This window comes from Mustela nigripes, chromosome 6, assembly GCF_022355385.1.
Source record: "Mustela nigripes isolate SB6536 chromosome 6, MUSNIG.SB6536, whole genome shotgun sequence".
NCBI lineage: Eukaryota > Metazoa > Chordata > Mammalia > Carnivora > Mustelidae > Mustela > Mustela nigripes.
In genome coordinates this window covers 86,844,316-86,867,856 of record NC_081562.1, presented here as the reverse complement: position 1 = coordinate 86,867,856, position 23,541 = coordinate 86,844,316, and the positions used below count along the sequence as shown (strand labels likewise).

Below are 23,541 nucleotides of genomic sequence, written 5' to 3'. Positions count from 1 at the left end.
CGGGTTAAGCTGCTGCCTTCGGCTCAGGTCATGATCTCAGGGTCCTGGGATCGAGTCCCGCATCGGGCTCTCTGCTCAGCAGAGAGCCTGCTTCTCCCTCTCTTTCTCTGCCTGCCTCTCTGCCTAGTTGTGATCTCTCTCTGTCAAATAAATAAATAAAATCTTTAAAAATAAATAAAGTAAAATAAAATAAAATAAAATAAACCAATCCCCTCCCAACAGTGGGTTCCTTGGCCCAGAGGGAACCATGTTCCCACGTTCTTCTGAATGGGGGCTCCTTTCTTCTGAGGCAGAGGGTAGTGGCAGGGTAGCTCAAGTTGGCTGTGTGGCCTAGGGAGAAGCCTTCCCCACTTGTTCCCGGCAAGGGCTCCTCCCAACACAACACGACTACTGGGGCACGGGCGATCCTGGCCTCTTGGCTCCCAAGTTTTTTCTTCTCTGGCTGCCAAAATAGCCCATTCCCCAGCTCCCCACCCACCCTCCTGGATTCTTGTCCTCTGTTTCCTCGCCAGCCCCTCTTCTGCCTTGCCTTTAAGTGGTGTCCTGCAGGTGGCAAGCCCAGGCTCCTCCCATCTTGTCCCAACCACCCCACCGAACCTGACCATTTCCCACAGCTCTGTGTTCTGGTTCTAGCAACATCAGGATCCAGAATGCTCTCTGCAGACCCCCAGCCTCATACACCAATTGCCCACCCGACAGTGCCCCTTCAAATTCCACACACCAGACCTGGACTCACTGGCCGTCCTCGCTGCCTGTGGCCCCTACCTGAAGCAGCCTTGAGCTGGTTTATGGCCACCCCGGCTCTGTTTAGCCCAGGACTGAACCAGGCCTAGATTTGGTGAAGAGATACCCCCTTTCTTTGGGTCCTGTGGTTTAGGATGTCTTGACAATCCATCCCCTCTCAACACACACACTGTGAGTCGAGCATGTGACTGAGGCCTAGAACATTCTATCCTCGAGAGCATAGTACTCCAGGGTGAGTACAGAGTCAAAGAGGCCAAGTCTTTCAGCTGCTCCAGGGATTTGGGCTAACTGACCTGAGGGATGACCCCTCTTTTTCCTGACAGATTTGAACCTGAGAGGCCATGAGGCCAGCATCTGACCTCACATGGAGGCTGAGACTAATAATGAGCACACTTCCTGTGCATTTGCTCTGTGCCGGACCCCCTCATGTGTGAATCTCAGCCATTCTAACAAAACAAGGCAAAGCTAGGCCCTGCCTTCGCCACTCTAAAGAGGAGGAACTCAAGCCACTGAGGGATGAAGCATGTCGCAGAGCTCACACTGCTAGCGAATGTGGGGCCGGAGTACATATCCAGCCAAGTCCCTGCTCTGACCATGAGACCCCCAGCCAGAGGCTGACAGCAGTGAGCAGACCAAGCCCCAGAGGAAAGAGACACCAAGGCCGCTGCTCTTGTCCTCTGAGACCAGAGTCACAGCAGGCCTGAGGCCAGAGCTACCCCTAGGCTTTCCAGTTATATGGGCCAATCAGTTCCTTCTGCCCAAGTCAAATATCCTTTGCGTTTCCGGTAAATACTGACCCAAAAAGTCCTAACCGATAACACGTCCCCTCAGTGGGTGGTGGGCATCTCTACCCCCTCAGTAATCCAGGGCAGGAGCAGAAGCTAGATCCTCCCCTCCTCCTTCTCCCTCATCCCTCACATCCAACTCGTGACCAAAGTCTGAACCCTGAATATCACTCGGATCTGTCTCCTAACTTTCCACCCTCGTCCAGGCCACTGTGACTTTGCTGGCTTGGGGGCTCTGGGGGATTTTTGTTTTTTAGATTTCATTTCTTTTTTTTTTTTTTTTAAGATTTTATTTATTTATTTGTCATAGAGAGAGAAGCGAGAGCAAGCACAGGCAGACAGAGTGGCAGGCAGAGGCAGAGGGAGAAGCAGGCTCCCCACCAAGCAGGGAGCCCGATGTGGGACTCGATCCCAGGACGCTGGGATCATGACCTGAGCCGAAGGCAGCTACTTAACCAACTGAGCCACCCAGGCGTCCCTAGATTTCATTTCTTTATTATTCTTTAGAGTACAAGCAGGGGGAGCAGCAGAGGGAGAGGGAGAAGGAGACATCCCACTGAGCAGGGAGCCTGACACAGGGCTTGCTCTCAGGACCCTAGGATCATGACCCAAGCTGAAGGCAGACCCTGAACCTACTGAGCCACTCAGGTGCCCTGACTTTGCCGGGTTTTGATCACAGCCTCCCTGCTGTCCAGCCTGCTCCCACCTACCAACTTCCCTCCCAGTCCCCTAAGATCTAGATCTTACCATGTCACCTCACAGCTTGAAACCTTCTAGATACCTCCCTACCCCAGGGTAAATGCCACTCCTCTCCAGCCGCCACCCCTCTGGTCTCATCTCCCTCCATACCCTGCTTGTAGGCACCCCCAGCCTCACACCTCCTGCACCTTTGTCCAGAATGTCCTTCTTCCCACCCCCACCGCCCGCCCTGTGAGTGCCCTTTCAGTACACCACCTTCTCTACGACACTCTCTGCTCTTAGCTCTGCTGATGCTGGACATGACTGACGATCTATGTTAACCTCAGTTCTGTGAGCAGCGCTCTTTCCTGGACTATGAGCTCCTCGAGGGCAAGGGCTCTGTGGCGTTCACCGTTCACCTCCTCCCCCTCCCAGACCAGTCACTCGGTCAATACCCATGGAGAAGATGAATAAGTGAAGGGTTCCCAGGAACAAGGTGGGTGGTTCTAACCTCTCCTCGGGATGGTTGGGTTCACGGGGAGAAAAATAACATCACATGGCAATTACAGTGTAGAAAATCTTTTTATCTATGGACAAGCATATGACCTGTTTGATCCTCATAAAGACACTGCTGCCCCCATTTTATAGATGAAGAGACGGAGGCTCGGGATGGTTTACCATCTAGAATTCAGGGCACACACTCACAAAATCCGCTCTCATTTCAAAGCACCTCTGGTTAAGGCTGGGCTAGGATTAGACCCCAGAACACCAGTTGAAGGAAGTGGTGCTCTGGCCCACACTGGCCACTGGGGGGCAGCCAAGTGCCGGCATGAGCGTCACTGTGCCCCACCCCCCCACCCCCCACTTCCTACCCTCCCTTGGAAGGATTTGGCTCTGGGTGTCTGAAGAGGAGTAGCCACCACTGAAGAGAGGCTAGGGAAGAGGGGGCCATGGCCGGTGATGCTCTTTCAGGATCAGCTAGAATCAGTTCAAACTGGAGGGAGGGTGGGAGCAGGATACCACCAATGTCAAGAATCTAGAGCTGAAACACAGACTGTAAATAGGACACTTGCATTACCAGCGTATTTAATAACAAGCCACGCGAAGTGATAGGGCATTGCTGGGGCACCAAGATCTCCAAATGGATGACACTGACCCACGGTCCTCAGTAGGGACAGGTCACTGACCTGTCAGACCACAGGAGCCAGTATCAGAGATGGGAAAGGGGCGGCACGTGTGTTGTTGGAGGCCAGCCAGTAAGGGGCGTAGCCAGCATCAGCTGCACTGAGCATCCAAGGGCGTTTGTCCACTCCGGCACCCCGGACATGCAGTGGTGGCTCAGGGCGCTCCTTCTTCCCTAGAGCGCTGACCCCCCCAGCCCCACACCCACAGTGCGGTGCGGTGCGGTGTGGCAGGAGGCAGAATGGAGCAAAGGAGAGGCGGGGCTGAGCGCAAGGATCCCGGGTAGACGCCTCACCACAAGCCAGCTTTCTCCTGGTCTTGTCTGCACCACTCAAGGATCAAAGGCAGCAGGTCCCCCGGTGCTGTAGGAGAGCGGCAGAACTCTGGGAGATACACCACAGGAGGCTCAAGAATCTGTAACAGAGAGGCACCCCCCATCTTTGCTGAAGAATGAACTGGACCAGCCCCCGACAGCCCTTTCCAGCTCACGGTGAAACTCACGAGCCACAGGAAAGTTAAGGCAAAATCACCCATTTGTGGCCCCAGCCTTTCCCTCAGAGACAGTGCAGGATAAGGGAGCCTGCTGGGGGTCCAGACACCCTAGACTTACTCCGCTCAGACCACACCCACTGCCTCATCTGTCACTCCAAGCCACAGTCTGAGAGTCGGGAAGACAATAGCACTCCTTCCCCAACTTTCTAAATCTTCTTCCTCCCCATTCAATCTGACAGCCTTGGCCAGGGTCAGAGTTCCATAGTAAAGATCCCAGTATCTTCCCCCAAGAACATCGAGGTCCCCCGCACAGGCCAGAGCCTGGCTCTCCAAGCACTGAGTTGAAGGGACAGCAAAAGCAGGAAGTTGAATAAAGAAAGCCTTTGCCTATCCCTTCAGTCCCCCCACTCCAGCAGACACAGGATGCTAGGGGCACTGCCCTTCCTCTATCAGATCTCTCTACACCCCTCCACCACCCAGACTCAAGTCCATACGCCAGTCCGGAAGTCATCACCCTCACCTCTGCTCCATCTGCCCCCTCCCCTTGGAGTGTCTTCCGAAGAGGCACACTCCCACTGACCCTCTGAGCTCACGCCCACCCTCAGGCTTAGGCCAGAAAGCTGAGCCCAGCTGGCTGGGGGACAGCTGCCAGCAGCTGGAAGGCTGTGCCCAGCAACAGAAGGCTATCTAACAAGGCCGCTGGGGAAGAAGGGTCAGGAGGAAGGCGGTAACCTGGGGGTTTGGAGTTTTGGTCCCAGATACCATAGGCCAAATAAGGGAGTGTGTGTGAAGGTTCATTCTTTCAGAGAGAGGTCATGTTTTGCATCAGCATCTCCAAGAGTGGTGGGAAATCAGGGACAGAGCAAGAGGAATGACCCAAGGAGGAACCTCCACGCACAGGGACACCCCCCACCCTGAACTCAGAATCAGAAGCCTCAGGCTTCAGTTCCCGCTCTGTCATTCACTGGACCCTGTCACTTTCTTGTCTCTGAGTGTCCCCATTTGCAAAATGAAGTGTTCGGAGTGGATTCGGAAATTCCTCTATCCCGGGCCGCAGAAGAGCACAGGGTGAGGAAGGGTAGAAAAACAGCAGAATGTTATCAGGCAAGGGGGCAAAGGGACCTGGATACAACAAAAAGAGAGCATTCTCACCCCCTCATCTGGCATGCTGCAAAGGGAGGTGGCCCGGGTTCCCCAGGTCAAGCCCGCTTCCCTGATGCCAGGGCCAGTCACACGCACACAGCCCTCAATGCCCTGGCCAGACCTTTCTCCCAGGGGTGGCAGTGGCGTCCCTGAAGTGAGGAGTCCACAGCTCAGCAAGGCCGGTGTGGCACAACTACCCGGGATTAGCGCTAAATCCTGGGCTGCTCCATGCACGGATCACGCGTTGTCAGCTTCTCAAATGCTCAGCCACGGTTCGCTCACGCCATCACCCAGCCTCCCTTGATGTGCCCCGACTTCCTTCTCAGGCAGAAGCTAGGACTCTGCCTCTGCGCTTGGCAAGCAACAGGTCAGAGGAACCCCCAAAGAAGAGCCCCACAGAAACCTCCCAGGAGCCCAGAGGTGCATCACGGAGCAGAGAAGAGAGACAGGGAAGGCTTCCCCGTCCATGGCTCCACCCAAGATGGCCTTGGCCTGGAGTTACCTTGTCTTGAGGCCACCCAGGCCCTTCCCTCCAGATGGTTCTTGTCCTTGGAGAGACAGAGACAGGGAGCCAGACAGAGCCAGAGGATTCACAGCTGGGAATCCTCAGCCCCAGCTTCCTCCAGCAGTGCACTCATGGGGCCCCCGGCTGTCAGGAACCTCACCACCTTCCCCACTCACGAGGCAAAGCTCAGTGCTCTGGGCCACACCTGGCCCCCCACAGACACACCGGAACAGGGTCTGGGGGAGGGGAGACCCCACCTCCCCTCCCCATCCCCTAGAGTCATCCTGGCCCCTGGCTCTGCCATAAAACAGGACCCACACTCCCATCTCTGCCTCCAAAGGGAGGCCACAGAGAGGAATCTTACTCAGATCCCCTTCTAGGGACAAGACTTCAGGAAGGAGAGGAGGTGGAAGCAGGAGCCAAAGGTCTGGATCGTCACTCTTTCTGGGGCAGTGTGTCTCCTTTAGCCCCCCAGTGGTGTGGGCTAGAGGTGGGCCTTAGCTCCAAGTGGTGCTGGGGCAAATCGGAGGCTGGATACATACAGGGAGGGGCTCCAAAGCACACTGCGGCCCCTCCAGAGCCCTTCTCCCAACCGCCCTGCCTCCCCCTCACACCTGGTGACCCTTACACCTGGTAACCATCGTTCTAAAAAAAAAGGACACAGGGCACTGCTGTGGGAGAGACACAGAGGGTGGCAGCCTCTTCCCTCAGGTCCCAGCACACCCAGGGTAGCCGCAGGGCCCACCCGGTGGACATGCAAAAAAGCCCAACCCAAGTCGCTGAAGAGCTGTCCCCCACCGCTCTCACCTGAGCGGGCGCCAGCCTCGGGGGAAGGACATGGTGCCCCCCGCTCCGCAGCCCCCCGTTGGGTGCCCAGTCCTGGGCCGCCTGGAGGCCGAGACCCTGGAGCGCACGGGAGCCTAGGAGTCGTCCTCGCCTCCGCTGGCACTGCTGGGCTCGGCCTCGCGGGACGCGCGCCGCTCGCGGACCAGCATCGCCATCAGGCCCTGGGCGCGGAGGAGGAGGCCACCGCCCAGGAACAGGACCCCGCAGAGCACGAGCAGCGACAGCACTCCCAGCACCGCCGCCTGCACGACGCGCGGCCCCTCGGGGGGCTCCAGCGGCTCCCCGGACTGGTTGCAGCAAGAGCTCAGCCAGGTGGCGGGGGGCGAAGCGCCCGCTTGGGAGCTGTTCATGCTGTGGCGCCGCCAGCTGCCCAGATGTGCGCGGAAGGGCCAGATGTGCGGGAGCGCGAGCAGGAGAGCGGGCGGGCGGGCCTGGGCTGCATGGGGGAGGTGCCCGAGGGGCGGATCCCAAGCTCCGTTTGCTCCCACCCTGCGCACAGAGCTCCTCCGGCCCCTGGGGTATTTCTTCCTGTCTCAAAGGCCTCCACACAAGGCGTGGGAATCCAGCCCATACACCCATCCAGTCAAATCCAGAGTCGGTCCCGAAGGCTTTCCTTCTCCCATGGCAAAGGAACTCAAGAGATAGCACCTCCCTTCGAACTGAAAAAATCTTCCAGACCCCACCCCAGGTGCTGTGGGGTGCTGCCCCACTAAGCAGGATACAAGACCAGCAAGCATTCCTGGGCTGTCCCTGAGCCAAAGCTCAATACTGCAGGTGGCCCAGGTGCCCATTAGAACAGGAGGCAAATGAGCACCCTCCAAGACCTGAGGGGCACAGATGCTTACTCCTCCATCATCCCTTCTGGGAACCTCTTGGAGTTGGACAAGCAGGCCGGTGCCTCCTGGGTCCCAGAGCAAGGAGAGATGCAGGGTAGAACTTCAAGTCCTACCCTCATTCCTTTGTTCAGGCCCCAGAGGTCAAGTTACCTAATGATGAGTGAGCAAAGTCCAGTCACCAGGGCTCCTCTTCCGACCCCTGAGTACAACAGTCCCCTACCTCTGGGAAATCATAACGCCAGAAAAGAATGGAAAGGTTACTGTCCTATTCCCCCAAGGGGAGCTCAGTGCCAGCGGGGTGTCCCATGGCCAACCTGGGCTTGTGCATGGAGCAGAGACGGGCTGAGTAAAGGAGAAAGTCTCAAAAAGCTGGGATGGAGGGAAGACCCTCCTGCTCAGATCTCCCAGAAGACAGCAACCTTGAGCTCTCTTTTTAAAAAAAAACTAAGTCACGGCCAGCAAACAACTCTGTCAACCAACCAGCCACTCAGAAAGGATTAGCTGATGGCCGGCTAGGAAGAAAAGATCCCCAGACTCCAGCAGGCCAGGTAGGGATTAGACACCATCAAGGACCTGTTAGGAAACGGCCTTCCCCATCTCCCAGGCCTTGAGAACCTCCTGAGTTCTCCCAATGCCCCAGAGATCAAGGGCAACACTTCACTATCACAGGGCCAAGGTGCCTGGAATGGGAGACACGTGCCAACACTTCCTGGCCACACGGCCACCTACCTGCTCCAGGACCTCGCGCAAGACCCCACCACCCCGCACTCCATTTAGCCTGGTACAACTGCCCACATATAACCCAGAAGTATTACAAAAGAGGGAATAAATCCTTAAGAAGTATATAAGGAGTTCACAGTTTGAGCATCCTGTTGTAGAAATGAGTGTGTTAACAAAGCAATGTCCTAACAACCGGCAAGGCCCAGCCCAGTCTGGAAGAAGTGTCATCAGACACTATCTCAAGTTGGCCAATCTCTCTCCAGAGAAGGAAACCCCCAAACTAACTGAGCTTTCTGGTACACGTGGGGACCTGTATGTGCACTGTGAAGACACAGAGGATACTCTTTGAGAATCACTGTGAAGCCAGTCCAGATAACATAAAAGCCAGGATATCACAGCTTCCTCAGGGAGAAGAAACAGCAGTCATATCCAAAAGCAACAGCTCCTCCTCTGTGTCATCATTCACAGGACTGACCACACTGACAACCGAGTGGTGAACACCTGCTTATGTGAACCCACAACAAAGTACCAACTGGTCAATTTTAATCTATCCCCCACCCTGTTCCCTTCATGTTGGAATAATGCCCTCAATGCACAACTGAATCTGCACAGGTCAGAGAGTGGTGACATTTCAGGGCAGGACACAGGCCCAGGGAGAGATGGCTCAACCCAAACACATTCTCAATTTTATTCACCATCCCAACGATGGCTCTTCCATACATTTGAGAAAGGGGGACCCCCACAGGGGTGCAGAAAGACAATGAAGGCCAGACTTGACCATGAGCAAAGGTTAAAGGGATGACCAAGGACTGGCAACCACATAACTAGGAAGCCAGAGGTGGCCATTCCAAGTCTCACCAAGGAGCCTAAGCAGGCTCCAGAGCCCCAAAGGCCCCACAGTACGATCCCTGGAAGCCAAGGTCTGTAAGCCATCCAGGAGAGCCTGTGGCTCCAGTAAGGCCTAGAGGGCAAGGGTGTCTTTGATGAGCCTGCGCATGGTGGTGGTGACCGAGGTGCCCAGGGCATCAGTGATCTGGAAGGAGATCTTGTATAGGTAGGGCTGCACATCCCGCAAGCCCGTGTCGAACACATTGTCCACCTCCGACTGCGTGGGCATCTTAGGCAGGTACTCGTGCCGGTTCATGACCTCCACAATGTTGATGACCTTCTCACAGAGCTTCTCGCCCACCTTCTCCCGGCAGATCTGCCGCTCCTGCTCTGTGGCCAGGGCGACCACATGCACCTTCACTGTCCACACTTCCCAGGGGATGCACTCATCCGAGAAAGGCCAGCGTGACTTCTTCTTCTGGTAGAACTCCAGGGACATCTGCCCCAGCCCATCACCTCCAGAGTTGCGCAGCGCATCCTGGGCAAGGAAGAGGGTAACAGATGAGAAGGCCAAGTCACCCTGTGAGTGCCTGCTTCCTTCGCCCCAGGGAACTAGGCTCTCCTAGCTTTACTAGTCCTTCAGGGAAGGTAGGGAATGAGACGCACAGGGGGCTAAGGATTTGTGTGAAGTGACACAGCAAACTGCTGGAACAGACACAAGTGTTCCTAGCAAACCAACAAGATCTGTCTCTAAAGAAAAGCAGAAGAGGGAATTAAAGCCCAATGATCCTTAACTAGAAAAAAGGACACCAAGAGGGGCACCTGGGTGGCTCAGTAGGGTGAGCATCTGCCTTTGGGATTGAGTTCTGGGGGAGGGGGTTTGCCAGGGAGTGTGTGTGGGGGGGTGTCCCTGCTCAGTGGGGAGTCAGTGTCTCCCTCTGCCCCTCCCCCCGCTTCTCTCTCTAATAAATAAATAAAATCTTTAAAAAAAGAAAAAGGAGGGGCGCCTGGGTGGCTCAGTGGGTTAAAGCCTCTGCCGTCGGCTCAGGTCATGATCCCAGGGTCCTGGGATCGAGCCCCACATCGGGCTCTCTGCTCCACAGGGAGCCTGCTTCCTCCTCTCTCCCTACTTGTGATCTCTGTCAAATAAATAAATAAAATATTTAAAAAAAAAAAAAAGAAAGAAAAGAAAAAGGAAACCAAGAAACAGAAGGGGGAAGGAAAGACCAGAGCTGGCTTCTTCCCCTTCTCTGAGAAGCAAATGAGACCATCTCGTCCAAGAATTCTGCCTAGCCCCTACCTCCAGTGGGTGTGGTGGCCCCACACTCATCCTCCTAGAGCAGCTGGGAGCCTGAAGCACCCTTCCATCTGAGTTAACACCAACTCGGCGAGTAAGGGTGCTTCCCTCAAGTCCTGAACTGTCCTTCAGGAGATAATTCTCTCCTTTGTGGACAGAGCAAGGTCACGGGTCATGATGGCTAACACTTCTACAAAGCTCACAGTAAAGCCAGGCTGGTTCAGGCACTTGACATATTTGACTCATTTAATCCTCATAGTGCATATGCCTCTGAGGCAAGTACGATCATCCTTCCCGTTTTACATCCAGGGAAGCTGAAGGCCGGGGAAGTCCCGTCACCTGCCCAAGGTCACACACCTGCTGGGTGGTACAGCCTGGCCCCTGAATCCATGCTCTTAACCATTATATGCTACGTGCTTCTCAAAGGCGTCTATAGCCAGACTTAGGACAGACGGCTGACTACCACAGCCTCCCTTGAAGACGGACTGGGAAACTCTAAAGAATTTACCCTGTCTGCTCTCAGAGGGACAGGGGAGTGCAGTGAGGGGGAACACTGTGGCCTGGGGGAGGGGCCACGTCCTGCCATGAGCACCTGGTCCCCAGCACCGTGTAGGGGCTCTCCAAATGTTTGTGGAATGGAAGTCAGACAGACGGCCCTCCTCCTCTCACCTCAGAGATGGCACCTTAAAAAAAATTCCCCCTTACTTGAAAATTCAAAATAGCCACTCACGGAAACAGTGAAACACTATCGCCCTGAATGAACACAAATTCCCACTGCCCGAGGTGAGCAACGTCAGCAGCCTGGTGTGTCCCTGCCACCTTCCTCCAGGCCCACACAGGCACGCACAAACCTCGGCCACACTGCCCAAAGGGATGCTCCGCTGGATGGTGAGCGCCCGAGCCCAGAGAGCCTCCCTCTCGAGGAATTCCCCAAAGGAAAGGATTTCATGAAAGGGCAGGTGGAAGCCGAGAGGAGTCCATAGGAAGGGAGAGCTTAAGAGTCAGAGATGAGCTCCAGCCTGGGGTAGGGGGGTGGGCAATGGGCACCCGAGGGAACCCGAGGGCTGTCTGCTCTCCCTCCCTGGGGGGTTCTCACCAGCCTCTTCCCCTGCCCTGTCCAGAGCCCTCCGCCCCGCAAGGAGCACATCTGTTCCTCAGAACATGGAAAAACCCAACAGGAACACTCGTGAAGGGAAGGCCAGTCCAAGAGCAAGCCGGGGGGAGGGGGGAGACATTTGTGGTGCGCCTGCCACCCGCCGTGCCACACCCCTACCTTGAATTCCCCGACAACCTTGCGCAGGGCACGGTCCAGCTCCTCTGAGGAGACCCGAACGTAGGTGAAGTCGATGAAGTCACAGTCCACATCCTGGGTGCCCACGGTGCCGATGGAGTAGGTGCCCTCCTTCTTGTAGTGGAACTTGCCGGTGCTTCGATGCAGGAGCACCGTGTGCAGCACGGCCAGCATGGCCTCCTCCACCTGCCGCCCCTCCACTGACACCTCCAGCACCTCTGAGCGACAGTTCATCCTGCAGCCAGGAGCCCGCACCCGCGGGCAGGACAAGAACGAAAACAGGAGCCGGGGGGGCTTCACCCCAGCCAGGGGCCACCCTGCAAGAGCAGCCAGGTCAGAGCACGGACACGTGACCCATCTGCTTCCCCCCTGGCCACACCGCCTCTGCCTCCGTGGCCCTTCTTGTCATTCTGATGGCACATACTGCCAAGGAAGGCTCTCAGGATCAGAAAGGGAGAGAGCTTTCAAGTTACAATCCAAATACCGGCCAGGACTTGACCTCAGGACGGCGTCAAGCGCCATGTCCCGCAAAGGCTCGTCGCCCTTGTCCACCACCAGCCACTGAAGGCGTGCACGGCCCCTGCCCCCGAGAGGCCACAGGACTGGAGGAGAGAGACGCAGGTGAAGGCTATCTGACTGGCCAGGATACGAGGCGGGAGTAAAAGCAAAGGAAGGTAGGAGTCTGACTTCCTAGGACCTTGAATGGCCAGGTTAAGGCCCTCGGACCCTGTGCTGAGGGCAGGGAAGAGCCAATGCATCATGGTGCCAAGATCAGATCTGTGCAGCAGAAAGTGAACTGGATGAAAGGTGAAGGATGGCTCTTAACTATCTTGTGGCCAAAAACTGCTCTGAGCTATCAATAAAAACGATGAAGGCTGGGGGGTGCCTGAGGGGCTCAGTGGGTTAGGCCTCCGCCTTCAGCTCAGGTCATAATCTCAGGGTCCTGCGATCGAGTCCCACATCGGGCTCTCTGCTCAGGGGAAAGCCTGCTTCTCCCTCTGCCTCTGTTCGTCCCCATCGCTTGTGCACTGCCGTTCTCTCAAATAAATAAATAAATCTCTTTTTAAAAAAATGAAGACTGAGCTCTGGCACCTAACAGACACACACACTTCAAATCTCCCCTCATGCCAGGGCCATCAACAAACTCTGGGGTAAAAACTTTCACATTTAAGGCAAAAAGGCTGGGCAAGAAGTCCAGTTAGAGGCCACAACAGCAGGGACAGTTACAGAGGCAGCACAATGGGATGTGGAGGAGTAAAGTGCTAAGTGTGGGGATTTTCACATCCAACAGTCCTGGGTTGAACCCCAGCTCTACTACATCTTGTTCTGTGATTGCAAGCAAATCACTTAACCTCTCTGAGTGTGTTTTATCTGTAAATTTGGATTTTTGTGATCAAGAATGATCAAATAAAATAAATTAAAAAATCAAATAAAAAAATCAAGTAAATAAAAAAAAATTTAATTAAAAAATCAAATAAAATGATCAAATAAAATTTACAGTCACTGGTTTTATCCACTCTTCTACCGTAGAAGAAATCTACTGAGGTCTTCTACGGTAGAAGAGTGGATAAAACCAGTGACTCTAAAGCCAGACAGTCTGGCTGCAACCCCAGCTCTACCACTTGCTCACTGGGTGACCCTGGGCAAGCTACTTAACTCCTATGTGCCTCAGTTTCCTGAATCTATATAAAGGGGATCTATAAAAGCTACCCTGAAAGGACTGTCCCAGGGAGTGGATGAGTTAGCATCTATAAAGCACTTAAAGCAGTATCTGGCAAGTAGTAAACAGTAAGTACCAGCCACTATCACTCACAATGGTATCATTGTTGCTGAGAGAGAACACAGGCTATGACACAGCACTGGTGGACCGGGTGCGAAAGAAAGAACATACCTGAGGACCAGACCTTGTAAGTAACTGAATATGAGCCCCAAAGGAGAACAGTCACATTTCTTGCTGAGCATTCAGCTTACAAACCTGCCCTGACGGAGAACTTACCACCTCTCCCAGCAAACCATTCTATCTTTGGACAGCTCTACTCAGGTATTCCTTCTCCAGAAGGAATCTGCCACTTAGTGCTTCAAACCCCTGGTCACAGTTTGTATATCAGAAGCCACATAGAATAAGTCTCCCTTTTCCACTTATGTGCCTTTCTGATATCTGGAGACAACTCTTACCCCTCACCCCTACATCACATCTTCTCTGGCAGCTCTCCTCTAAGCGTATTTCAGTCTGTCTCAATCCCCATTAAACAGCAGTGCTCAGCAGTGAACACAGGGCAGTCTGTGGACAGCTCAGAGATCAAGCTGGCTCTGCCTCTCACTCGGCTACCAGCGAGGGTCTACCTGACCTAGCAGTCATCCCTTCATAGGTATTATCCTGTCTTGGCTCTCCCCGAGACTGACAGTTCCTTGAAGGCAGGGACTAGACCCTACCGGAAATTCCATGCCTGGAACCTAGTACAAAGTGACTGCTCAGATCACCCTGATCAGAAGCCTCCAGGTCCTTCCAAGGGTTGCTGGATCAGTTTCTCCTACATCAGGAGGAGTCAAGCTCTGTCGCTCATTTCTGCTCTCTACAGTATAATTCCCTTCAACAGCTTCCCATCTAGAGGCTCCCAGCTCTGTCCCAGCTCCCCCTTCTTCCACCACTTCCCCCACAGGGGTCTCCCACAAACGTTCACCCAGGCCACTTCTTTCTTTGGCCCCACGCCCAGGATCTTCCTAGGAAAAAGCTGTTCTTGGTAGCACTCCTTCACAAAGTCGGTACTGACCAACCCCAGCCTCCTTCCCAGAGCAAGCCACATCTTGTCTGTGATGAACTTTTTGTCCCCTTCCCCTCACCCCTGCCTCCTGTGGGCGGGGAGTCTTCTCGAGCAGAGCCTGGGAAATCTCATACCCTCTAACTCCCCCCACCCCAAACGCCTCAAGGCCCAGGTCTGCAGAGCACAGCGTCAGCTTGGAGCCCAGGGCATCCCCATGCCCACTTACGCGTATAGGTTTGAGCGCAGGTCCTTCAGGTTCGGACCATGCCCCTGCTCCTCCTCGCGCGCAAATGCGCCTCGACGTCCGCGCCGGCGACTGAGCCCCAAAGAGACTAAAAGCCAAAACAGAAAGCTCAACGTCAAGACACTCTGGCGGGCCCCAGAAAGGACCTTCCACCCGGGTCCCGTGTCTCCCACCGCCACCACCCGCGACCCGCCGAAGTCCGAGGTTCAGGGAAGAAGCTGCCTCCCGAGGTCCCGGGAGGTGCGCGGGGTGGAGGGGGGGCGGGGCGGGCCCTCCCCGCGCTCAGCCTGGCCGCACTCGGGAGTTCCAGGCGCGCCGTCCCTCCCGCCGGCCCGGGGAATGCCCGCGCTTACACAGGGGAAGGGGACAGACGGTTAGTCGAAACGGTCCCCCACCAACCCAAGCCTGCGTCCCAGACCCGACCGACAGCGAAACCGCGTTCCCGAGGCAGCCCGACCACCGCGGCAGGAGGCGGTGCCGGCGGCGGAAGTCCGGGCCTCCGCCCCCCGCCAGCCGGGCAGGTCCACCGGCTCCATGGGCCTCTGGCGGGGGTGCGAACACGCCCGGCCGGGCCCGACATCAGCGCAGCCGCCCCCATACCTTACAGCCACGCCAGCGGACACAGAGGGCCACAAACTGCTCCGTGAAAACGTGCTTATTTTTGTCTTGATCACTTCTCGCATTTTTTTTGATTCGATAGTAAAAAGTATCTCCCTCGTTTGGACGAGTCCATTCAGCCCACCACCGAGAGTGTTGTTGTGTTTCGGCTGGAACCACGCACTTCCGCCATAGAGATGGGTTGGAAGGAGAGGCCAATGGGCTCTGTGCTGCCTCCCTAGACGGAGAGGAGTCATCGGCGATGAACCAGCCTCTGGGTCGCATGTCTGCTCCCCAACTCGGGGCGCAGAGACCTGGACGTTCCCCCAAGATGAAGGGAACGCCATCTGGAGACGTGGCCTGGAGATGAATCCGGGCTGGTGCGCTGCGTGATGCTGGATGGATAGCTGAATTAGCTTGTCCAGAGTGCGTAGTAGAATCCCTGGTCCCTCGATGCTGGAGAAAGGGGCTTAAACTTACCGTGTTATCTTCATACAGGAGCGCTACTTGGTGCTTGACCATGACCGATCTGGTGACAGCTCTTGTAAAGCTCATAATTCTGCCATTGCCCCCTGGGTGAGCCTCTTGACGTGACTCCTTCTTTCTGACTTTCTCCTCTATAAATGGGGTGCTGTTGTGAGGATCACAAGAGATAATTCATATGAAAGATCTTTGTGGAATGTAAAGTGTTATACGAATGAGTACATTTTTAGTGCTCTGTAACTTCCAGGAGAATGTTTGGTTTTCCGTGTAGATCGTGAGCCTAGGGTAGGCAGAGGTCTGTCCGTTTTTGTTCATGCCCACAGAGCCTGGGATGCACCAACAGAGACTCACTGGCCTGAGTTGTTTACTTGAGGATTAAGATGCTCATTTTCCTAACACACTCTCTCAAAATAATAATATAATATTTATTGAGTGAAATGTAGAGAGCATGATTCTAAGTGCTTTATGTGTGTTAATTTAAGCTTCACGATGATCAATACTAGAAGGCAGATAAAGACACTGTGGCTGGGAGAGGTTAAGTAACTTGTCCAAGGTCACCCAGTAAGTAGCAAGCCTGGGGTTCAAATGCAGGATTCCATACCTCTACAGAAGTTCTCTTTCTGGTTTCTCCATGCACTACCATTCTCCAATACACCCCACTCAAAGCCTTCTCTCTAGTGGGAAGATGTTCTGATGAGTAGTGTTTGCTAGTTTTCTACAATGGCTGATTTGAAACTATGGGACATCCCTGAATGCAGAGCCCAAAATGAATGAAGGATTACATTTTGATCATCGGTAGTTCAATGGGCTCACCCGCACTGGTACCAGCGGGCTCCAGCACATCCTTTAGGACTGCCCTCTCCCACCAGCTTTTCTTTCTTTCTTGTTTTTTTTTTTTTTTAAGATTTTATTTGTTTAGTTATTTACTAATTATTTATTTATTAATTTGTGATTGATTGATTAATAAACAAAATAAATTCATTTATTTATTAAAAATTTTAGAGAAATGGGTGGGAGACTATGAAGGGAGGGTGGGGGAGGGATAGGGGAGAAGAAGAGGGAATCTCAAGCCAACTTGGCACTGAGCACCCGGCTTAGTCACGTGATGCTCTGATTTCCCCACCTGAGCCGAAATCAAGAGTCTGGATGCTTTAACTAACTGAGCCACCCAGGCGCCATCCCACCAGTTTTTCTCAACCCCGACACTACTCCTTTTCTGGCTGACATTCCCCTCCTCATCAGTTCCTTATTCCCTCACCCTTCTCTCCATAGCTGGGCCCTGGTGCAGGCTTGGTCCCTCTGGTTTGTCTCTGTCCCAGGTGCAGCCACCTGTCCCCTGGCAGCATCAGAGTACCCCCAGGGCTTCAGGAAGGAGAAAGCCACCTGCCTTATAGACCAACATATTCTGGAGCGGGGACTTAACCAGGAGGAATCAGCATAAAATATTGAGAGTGTCTGAGGAGCCAGAAGAGGGAGACTGAAGGAAGTAGAACCAGCCCTGGATGGGTGGGGGGATCAGAGCCTAACTCCCAGAGACTGCCAGTCAGGGAAGGGAGTGGCTGATCTCTCCTTTACCCCTGACACCCTTCATCTCAGGGACCTTCGAGACCACAAGCCTGACATCATCATCACTACTACCCATCACTGAGCCTTATTAGGCACAATGCCAGCACTTCGAATGCACTATTGTGTTGATTTCTCTAACTACCTTTGAAGGTAAATGAAATTTTCCCCCCACTTTACAGATAATGAAACTGAGGCTCAGTGATATGTAATAATTACTTTGATAGCTAATTTTATGTGTCAACTTGCCTGTGCCTCAGAGTACCCAAACATTTGATCAAATGTTTGATCAAATATTCAAACATTTGATCAAATATTCTGGGTGTGTCTGGGAGAGTGTTTTTCTGAACGAGATTAACATTTGAATTGGGTAGACTTGAGTAAAGGGGACTACTTCCTCCCCTAATGAGGGTGGGCCCCATCCAATCAGTTGAAGACCCAAAGAGAATAAAAGCTCTGACCCTGCCATGAAAAAGGAGAACTCCTGACTGCTTTCAAGCTGGAACATTGGGTTCTTTTCCTGCTTTCAGACTTGAACTGAAACACCTACTCTTCCTGGGTCTCCCGCTCGTTGGCATTTGGAACTATATCCCAGCTTTTCTGAGTCTCCCACTTGCTGACTACAGATCTTGGGACTTATCAGACCTCCATAACCACATGAGCCAATTCCTCATAACAAATCTCTTTCTATAGCTACACATCCTATTAGTTCCGTTTCCCTGGAGAACCCTAATACACTTGCCAAGGCCACACGCTCCTCTGTCCTCATTCCACCCACTGCTGTCCCTCCTCCAAAACTCACCCTGTCCCTGGAGCCCTTCCCGCCCGTGGCTGAAGCTGAGCCCCCTCACCTTGTCTCTGGCCAGATGCTGGCCAGTCCTTGCCTCCTCTTACCTCCCTAAATCCTTACAGGGCCGTTCCCACTGCACCTCAGACCTTGGGTCCTACAGCCACATGGGTGGTCCTGTCAGGGAGGGAGGGTTCAAAAAGCGAGACTGTGTGGGGCCGCATGGGTGGCTCAGTGGGTTAAAGCCTCTGCCTTCGGCTCAGGTCATGATCTCAGGGTCCTGGGATCAAGCCCCACATCAGCCTCTCTGCTCAGTGGGGAGCCTGCTTCCCCCCACCCCTGCCTGCCTCTCTGTCTACTTACGATCTCTCTTTCTCTCTGTGTGTGTCAAATAAATAAATAAAATCTTTTAAAAAAAAAAAAGTTAGACTGTGTGGAATGAATTACCCCACCCTATGACCCTCTCTTGATGATCAAGATGTAATCTTTTTTATTGTTTTTAGAGATTTTTTTAAATTTTTTATTTTTTATAAACATATATTTTTATCCCCAGGGGTGCAGGTCTGTGAATTGCCAGGTTTACACACTTCACAGCACTCACCAAAGCACATACCCTCCTAGAGATTTTATTTTTAAATAAAAATACAACCAACACGGGGCTTGAACTCACGACCCTGAGTTCAAGAGTCTCACGCTCTACAAACTGAGCTAGCCAGGCACCCCTTCAATCATTTATTCATCTACTTATTCATTCATTCATGCCAGACATATGTAGCTGTCCACATGCCACGCCCATGTCATATCAAGGGGGACAGTGTGGCCCTCTGGAAGCTCAAATTCTTTTTTTTTTTTTTAAGATTTTATTTATTTATTTGACAGAGAGAGATCACAAGTAGATGGAGAGGCAGGCAGAGAGAGAGAGGAGGAAGCAGGCTCCCTGCTGAGCAGAGAGCCCGATGCGGGACTCGATTCCAGGACCCTGAGATCATGACCTGAGCCGAAGGCAGCGGCTTAACCCACTGAGCCACACAGGCGCCCTGGAAGCTCAAATTCTTGCAAAGGAAATGGACCAGGGGCTCCTCCTGGACTGGAGAACGCAACAGCTGGTATGAAAGAAAAGGCAGCAGGCTTTCCAGGGCTGGGGATGGAGGCTACTGCTGTCAGTCTTGACTGGGGCCTGTGGGAGAGGAAGTGATACATTGAAGGTGGGCAGTGACGGGACACTGGGAGAAAAGTGGGACAGCTGCAGAAAGCACAGGACAGCGAGGTGAGGGATGGGCCAGAAGAGGTGAGTGGTTCCAGAAAGAAGTGGAGTTTCCAGGAATTATTCAGGGAGGAGGGTTCCTGGAGAAGGGGAAAGAAAAAGGCTTGGGGGAAAGGTCTCCTTGAGAGCCTCTCAAGGCTTGAGAGTGTGGAAACTGAGGCTTGTGGCGCGGGAGAGGCAAAGACGGAGAGAGCAGACTTCTCAGTCAGAGCCCGACGCCACAGGCAGCCAGGCAGCTCGGCGGCTAGCTGAGGCCCTCTGAGCCTGGCCGGCAGCTGAGGCCCATGGAGGGACCTTGAAGGCCAACCCAAGACCTTGGGAGTAGGCAGCTGGCTTTGCATGGTGACTGTGGCCTTGGATGGCCCCATCCCACCCTAGTGTGTGCCCTGGGGAGAGCTGAGCCCTGAAGCTGGGCCTGCAGGCCACCCCCCCAGTCGCTCCGGAGCTGACCCCAGTGGCGTCACAGGGAGTGACTCAAGCCCCATCAACAACAATGAGTGGGACTGACGTCAGGCCGGGGGCTCCTGACGGTGCCTAGCCTGGCTGGGTGGCCAGCACCCTGTCTCCTGACCCTCTCCCCCTGGTCAGGCTGCAAGGCCACCAAGGATCAGCTGTCCCCTTATAACATCTGCCCCCCTGGGATCCAGGGCAGAGACTCCTCCATCGCCCACCCCCACACCCCCTCCTCCGAGGCAGAGGAAATGGCTGGGCTTCCGACAGTGTGGCAGAGAGCGTGAGAAAGAGGCACCTCCCAGCCCCGACCTCGTCAGGCAGACTCTAGACCTGGCCTGGGCTGGGAGGTAGCATGTCTGCTGTCCGGGGGACGTGGGAATCTGTGCTTCGCTGTTGGGGAGCGGGGGTGGGTATCTTTCTTTGGGAAGGTCTATGTGTTTGTCTCTCTGGCCAAGTTGGGGTGAGGATGGGGCTTAATTTCTGTGTCTATCCTCAGGGGTGAGGGCTCTGTCATCTCTTTGTCCTGCAAGGTCTACGCATCTGTTCCTTTGGGAGGCATGTGTGTCTCTGTCCTCTGGCCCAGAGGAGTCTGTGTGACTGTCTTTGAAAAAGGAGAGGGTATTTACCGCCGTAACTCTGGTTTCTCTTGTGACTCTGGTGTCTTGTCAGGCCAGAGACATCCGTCTATCCTCACAGTACCCCAGTTATTCAGGTTGGGGTCCAGATCTCCAAGGGCTGGGCTGGGTTAGGGCCTCATCCCTCTGATGGCCCAGACTAGGAGGGCAGGGACAGTCGGCACCCTGCCTGGCTGGCTTGCACTGGGCACTGCTCCCTGCTAACACAGCACGTACCACACCCCCGCCTGGGCACTCCCCTCCCAGCCCAGCTGCCACCCCCAGCCCCGGTGGCGGTGCCTGAGTAGGGGCCAAACAATGCCTGGTGCCTGGGTCATATCTTGAGGAGACCTCAAGGGCCCCCTCCCAAGCCTGGTAGGGTCAGGGCCCAGCAGGAGGAGGAAGGAACCAGGGTGGTAGGGAGAATAACCGAGCACAGGCCGAGCACGGGCCTAGGGGTGCAGGAAAAGGGGCAGAAGCCAAGGCCAAAGCTTCCAGGGCCTTATGGTCCTCAGGCCAGCTCTGAGTCTAGCTGGGGGCCCTGGAATGGGTCTCCTGCCCTCAGAATGTCCCTGGCTATGTAGGGAAGGAGATACTGGGGGAGTGGAGGGTGCTTTGGCTCAGCCTTGCGCTAACTCCTTCCTGCCCTCACAGCTAGAGGCTAGAGGTTTCCAAGTCCCACTAGCCAGCCTAGACCTTACCCCAGCAGCCCCCAACCTGGGGCCAAGGCGGGGCAGGGCAGCAGCCTGAGCCTGGTGCAAGGCTGAAGGCGGAAGTTTGGCACTGGGCTCTGGCTGCTCCAAGAAGGACACAGTAGCTGGCAGCCGCAAGGCCAGGCTTGGTAGGGCTGGACGGTGGATAGCCAGAAGCTCACCCCCTCAGCCTCATCTTCTGAGGAGGCCAGGTGGTTCTCGGGTCTCTGATGCAGTCGGGAACTTTGGTGGGGGCTGAGGCTAGTTCAGATTTAAGCTAAAACTCCCTGGGACTCCCCAGACCTGGCTGTCCCATAAAGGGGACCCAGCACTCCCCTCAGCGGAGACATGCCTGACACAGCTGCCTCAGGGCTGCGGAAGGACATCCCTAACCACCTGCTAACTGTCCAGCCACCACAAGCAGCCTCCCACCTGACAGCCTCTCACTGGCTTCCCTCCGCAGCCCTACAGTAGGCTACCACATAGCCCAGCACCCTGGACACCCAGAGCCGATCATGTGGCACAATACAGCTCAAGTACAGGGTGGCTGCCTGTGACCTTCCGAAGCTCTTCAGCCTCCATGAGGCCAGCCTTTGCCACCTCCCTCCATAACCAAGTGCCAGTGGCCAGAGCCCAGGTAAGGGGCAGTTTCCTCCATGCCAGGCCCCTGCCTGAGGAGGGTTATCAAGCACAAACTCTGGGGTATACAGAGCCACCCAACCCCAGTCACAATGGCACCTCAGGGCTGGGGAGGGGGCCAGGGCCCCTGGGCACAGGGCCCAGCGTGGGTGGGGTAGGGGGGAGACAGGGAGGCAGGCTTCCTGGGTCTCCATGTGAGGACAAACAGCAGGCTTTGAGGCCTTGGAAAATCCCGCCTGGGATTCCAGGCCCTGCCGGCGTCACTGCCTTTTGACTATTGTCCCCGTCGGAAACGGGCCCAGCCCCCGGCTAGCCGGGACAGAGCAGCCATTGTGAGGCCCCACCAGGCTCAATGCCCCCTTGTTCGCCCTCCCAGCCCCTAGCAAGACTGGGAGGCCAGTTCTTCCAGTTGCTCAGTGGAAAAGAAAGAGCCTGCCTGCAGGCTCCAGCCCTTGGGCGGGTCAGGGCGGGGCGGGGCGGGGCTGGAGAACTCGGGCCTCCCACCCAGTACCCCAATCACCAGAGTACTGGAAAGGGGCCACCATCCCGGATGGAGCTTCTTTCATTTACAAAGCCCCTGGGCAGGGAGACCTAGGGGTTAGGTATCTAGACACACCCTGCGCTGCCACGGAGAAGCATAGTGACCTTGGGAAAGTCATTTCCTTTCTCTGCCTTTGTAAAAACTATAGCTATGATTTATTGTTTGTTGCACACCAGGCACTGTTATGAAATACTTTGTATACATGCATTCATGTAATCATTTTCACTTTATGAAATAGATACAATTATTTCCCTGTTCACAGATGAAGACGCTAAGGCACGTAGGTATCCTAGTAGAAATTCTCTAGCTAGAGCTGGAGCCAAGATTTAAAGCCAGGCAGTGGGGTTCCAGGGTCCTGCCTCTCAACTGCTCTACTGGGCTCCCGGCCCGTGAGGTGGGGATAACCACACTTTCTTCATGGGGTGGTAGTGAGGGTTAGAAAGGACAAATATCACGTGAAAAGAACTTGGTGGGTGATGGAACCTTGTACATGGTAGCTCTTACCATCGCTATGGGGCTTAGATATCTACACAGACCAAGAGTCTCCAGGGCTCCCCCCATACCCAACCCCTGCTTCTAACTCAAGCCCCTAAGTGGCCCTTTTGCCTTCCCCAAGGGCCTGCCCTGTACTCCACATCTGTATCCATGCTAGAGTCGTGGGTATGGAAGAGAGTGACCCAAAGGGAGAGGCCTCAATCCAATCCCACAACTGGTGGGAGATTTCCCAGCAAGCTCTCTGTTCCTAACCAGAGTACCACTCCCGGACCCACCTCACTGAGTGGATGGGGAAACTGAGGCTCAGGGAGGAAGAGGAGCTTCTCAGAGAGTAGCATGGAGTTGAGAGGCAGGGCTGAGAATAGAAGCAAATCTCCAAACTGCTCCCCACTCCCCCCCCACCTCAGGTCTGTCCCGCACCTTGCCGAGTGTGTGCTTTGACAAAGGCTCATTCAGGCGCTTGGGCGGGGGGTACCAGGGACACATGCTGGAGGTGGTAGTCACCATGCATGCGGCCCAGGGTTCCCCACCCCAACCACATGTGGACCCTGCAGAAGGCCTGGGACTGGACTGTCTTCCTCGAACCCAAGCAAGGGCATGTGGTTGATAGCTCCTTGGAGAACCTGCGGGCTGCGGCTGGAGCACTGGGAAAGACCCTTGATTCCATCCTCGGGAGCAAAGCCTTATATTGTACAGCTTCCATCCAGTCAGGGGCCACCAAGGTGGAGCTTCAGTGTCCCAGGCCAAGGGTTGTGAGGAATAGGTGTAAGGGACTGTGCTTTCTGGTCTCCTACAAGGTCCTTGAGGACTCCATGCAGCCAGCCAGACACTGAGCTCAGTGAAGGGGGCTGGACCCTGCTAGGCTGGCCGCTATCTGGGCCTCAGGCTGGGGTCCATCTAAGTTCCTGTTTCTCAAAAAAGTGGCCCTGAGACTCACACTGGCATCACTAGCACTTGGTCAAAGTGTTTGGTAAAAGTGTGGACTCCTGGGCTCTCCCACTCAGCAAATTGGAGTTTCTGACATCAGATCCTAGGAATCTGCCTTTCAAGCCAGCTAAGC

The 23,541-nt window shown here is 54.7% G+C and overlaps 2 protein-coding genes across 5 annotated transcripts; both read right to left on the bottom strand.

Moving 5' to 3' along the window:
* Positions 1 to 3,085: 3,085 nt before the first annotated feature.
* SMIM41 (small integral membrane protein 41) lies at positions 3,086 to 6,816 on the bottom strand. Of its 3 annotated transcripts, none has more exons than XM_059404849.1 (3): positions 6,337 to 6,816; positions 3,685 to 3,803; positions 3,086 to 3,261 (listed from the first exon to the last, which is right to left on the bottom strand). In XM_059404849.1, exon 1 carries the CDS (start codon positions 6,723 to 6,725, stop codon positions 6,450 to 6,452), a length of 276 nt encoding a protein of 91 aa, XP_059260832.1. In that variant the 5' UTR covers positions 6,726 to 6,816; the 3' UTR covers positions 3,086 to 3,261; positions 3,685 to 3,803; positions 6,337 to 6,449. The 3 variants fall into 3 exon arrangements, with proteins under 3 accessions (XP_059260832.1, XP_059260831.1, XP_059260830.1); XM_059404848.1 differs by having other exon boundaries at positions 3,086 to 3,249; XM_059404847.1 differs by lacking the exon at positions 3,086 to 3,261 and having other exon boundaries at positions 3,277 to 3,803.
* Positions 6,817 to 8,595: 1,779 nt separating this feature from the next.
* On the bottom strand, positions 8,596 to 14,847 carry ATG101 (autophagy related 101). 2 transcript variants are annotated; one of them, XM_059403172.1, is made up of 4 exons: positions 14,707 to 14,847; positions 14,336 to 14,441; positions 11,330 to 11,664; positions 8,596 to 9,297 (listed from the first exon to the last, which is right to left on the bottom strand). In XM_059403172.1, exons 3-4 carry the CDS (start codon positions 11,579 to 11,581, stop codon positions 8,893 to 8,895), a joined length of 657 nt encoding a protein of 218 aa, XP_059259155.1. In that variant the 5' UTR covers positions 11,582 to 11,664; positions 14,336 to 14,441; positions 14,707 to 14,847; the 3' UTR covers positions 8,596 to 8,892. The 2 variants fall into 2 exon arrangements, with proteins under 2 accessions (XP_059259155.1, XP_059259156.1); XM_059403173.1 differs by having other exon boundaries at positions 14,753 to 14,843.
* Between the last annotated feature and the right edge of the window lie 8,694 nt (positions 14,848 to 23,541).

Coding starts and splice junctions, on each gene's coding strand:
- SMIM41 (XM_059404849.1), bottom strand. CDS start 6,725: ATGAACAGCTCCCAAGCGGGCGCTTCGCCCCCCGCCACCTGGCTGAGC.
- ATG101 (XM_059403172.1), bottom strand. CDS start 11,581: ATGAACTGTCGCTCAGAGGTGCTGGAGGTGTCAGTGGAGGGGCGGCAG. Junction 9,298..11,329: donor AGGTTGTCGGGGAATTCAAG/GTAGGGGTGTGG, acceptor TTCCTTGCCCAG/GATGCGCTGCGCAACTCTGG.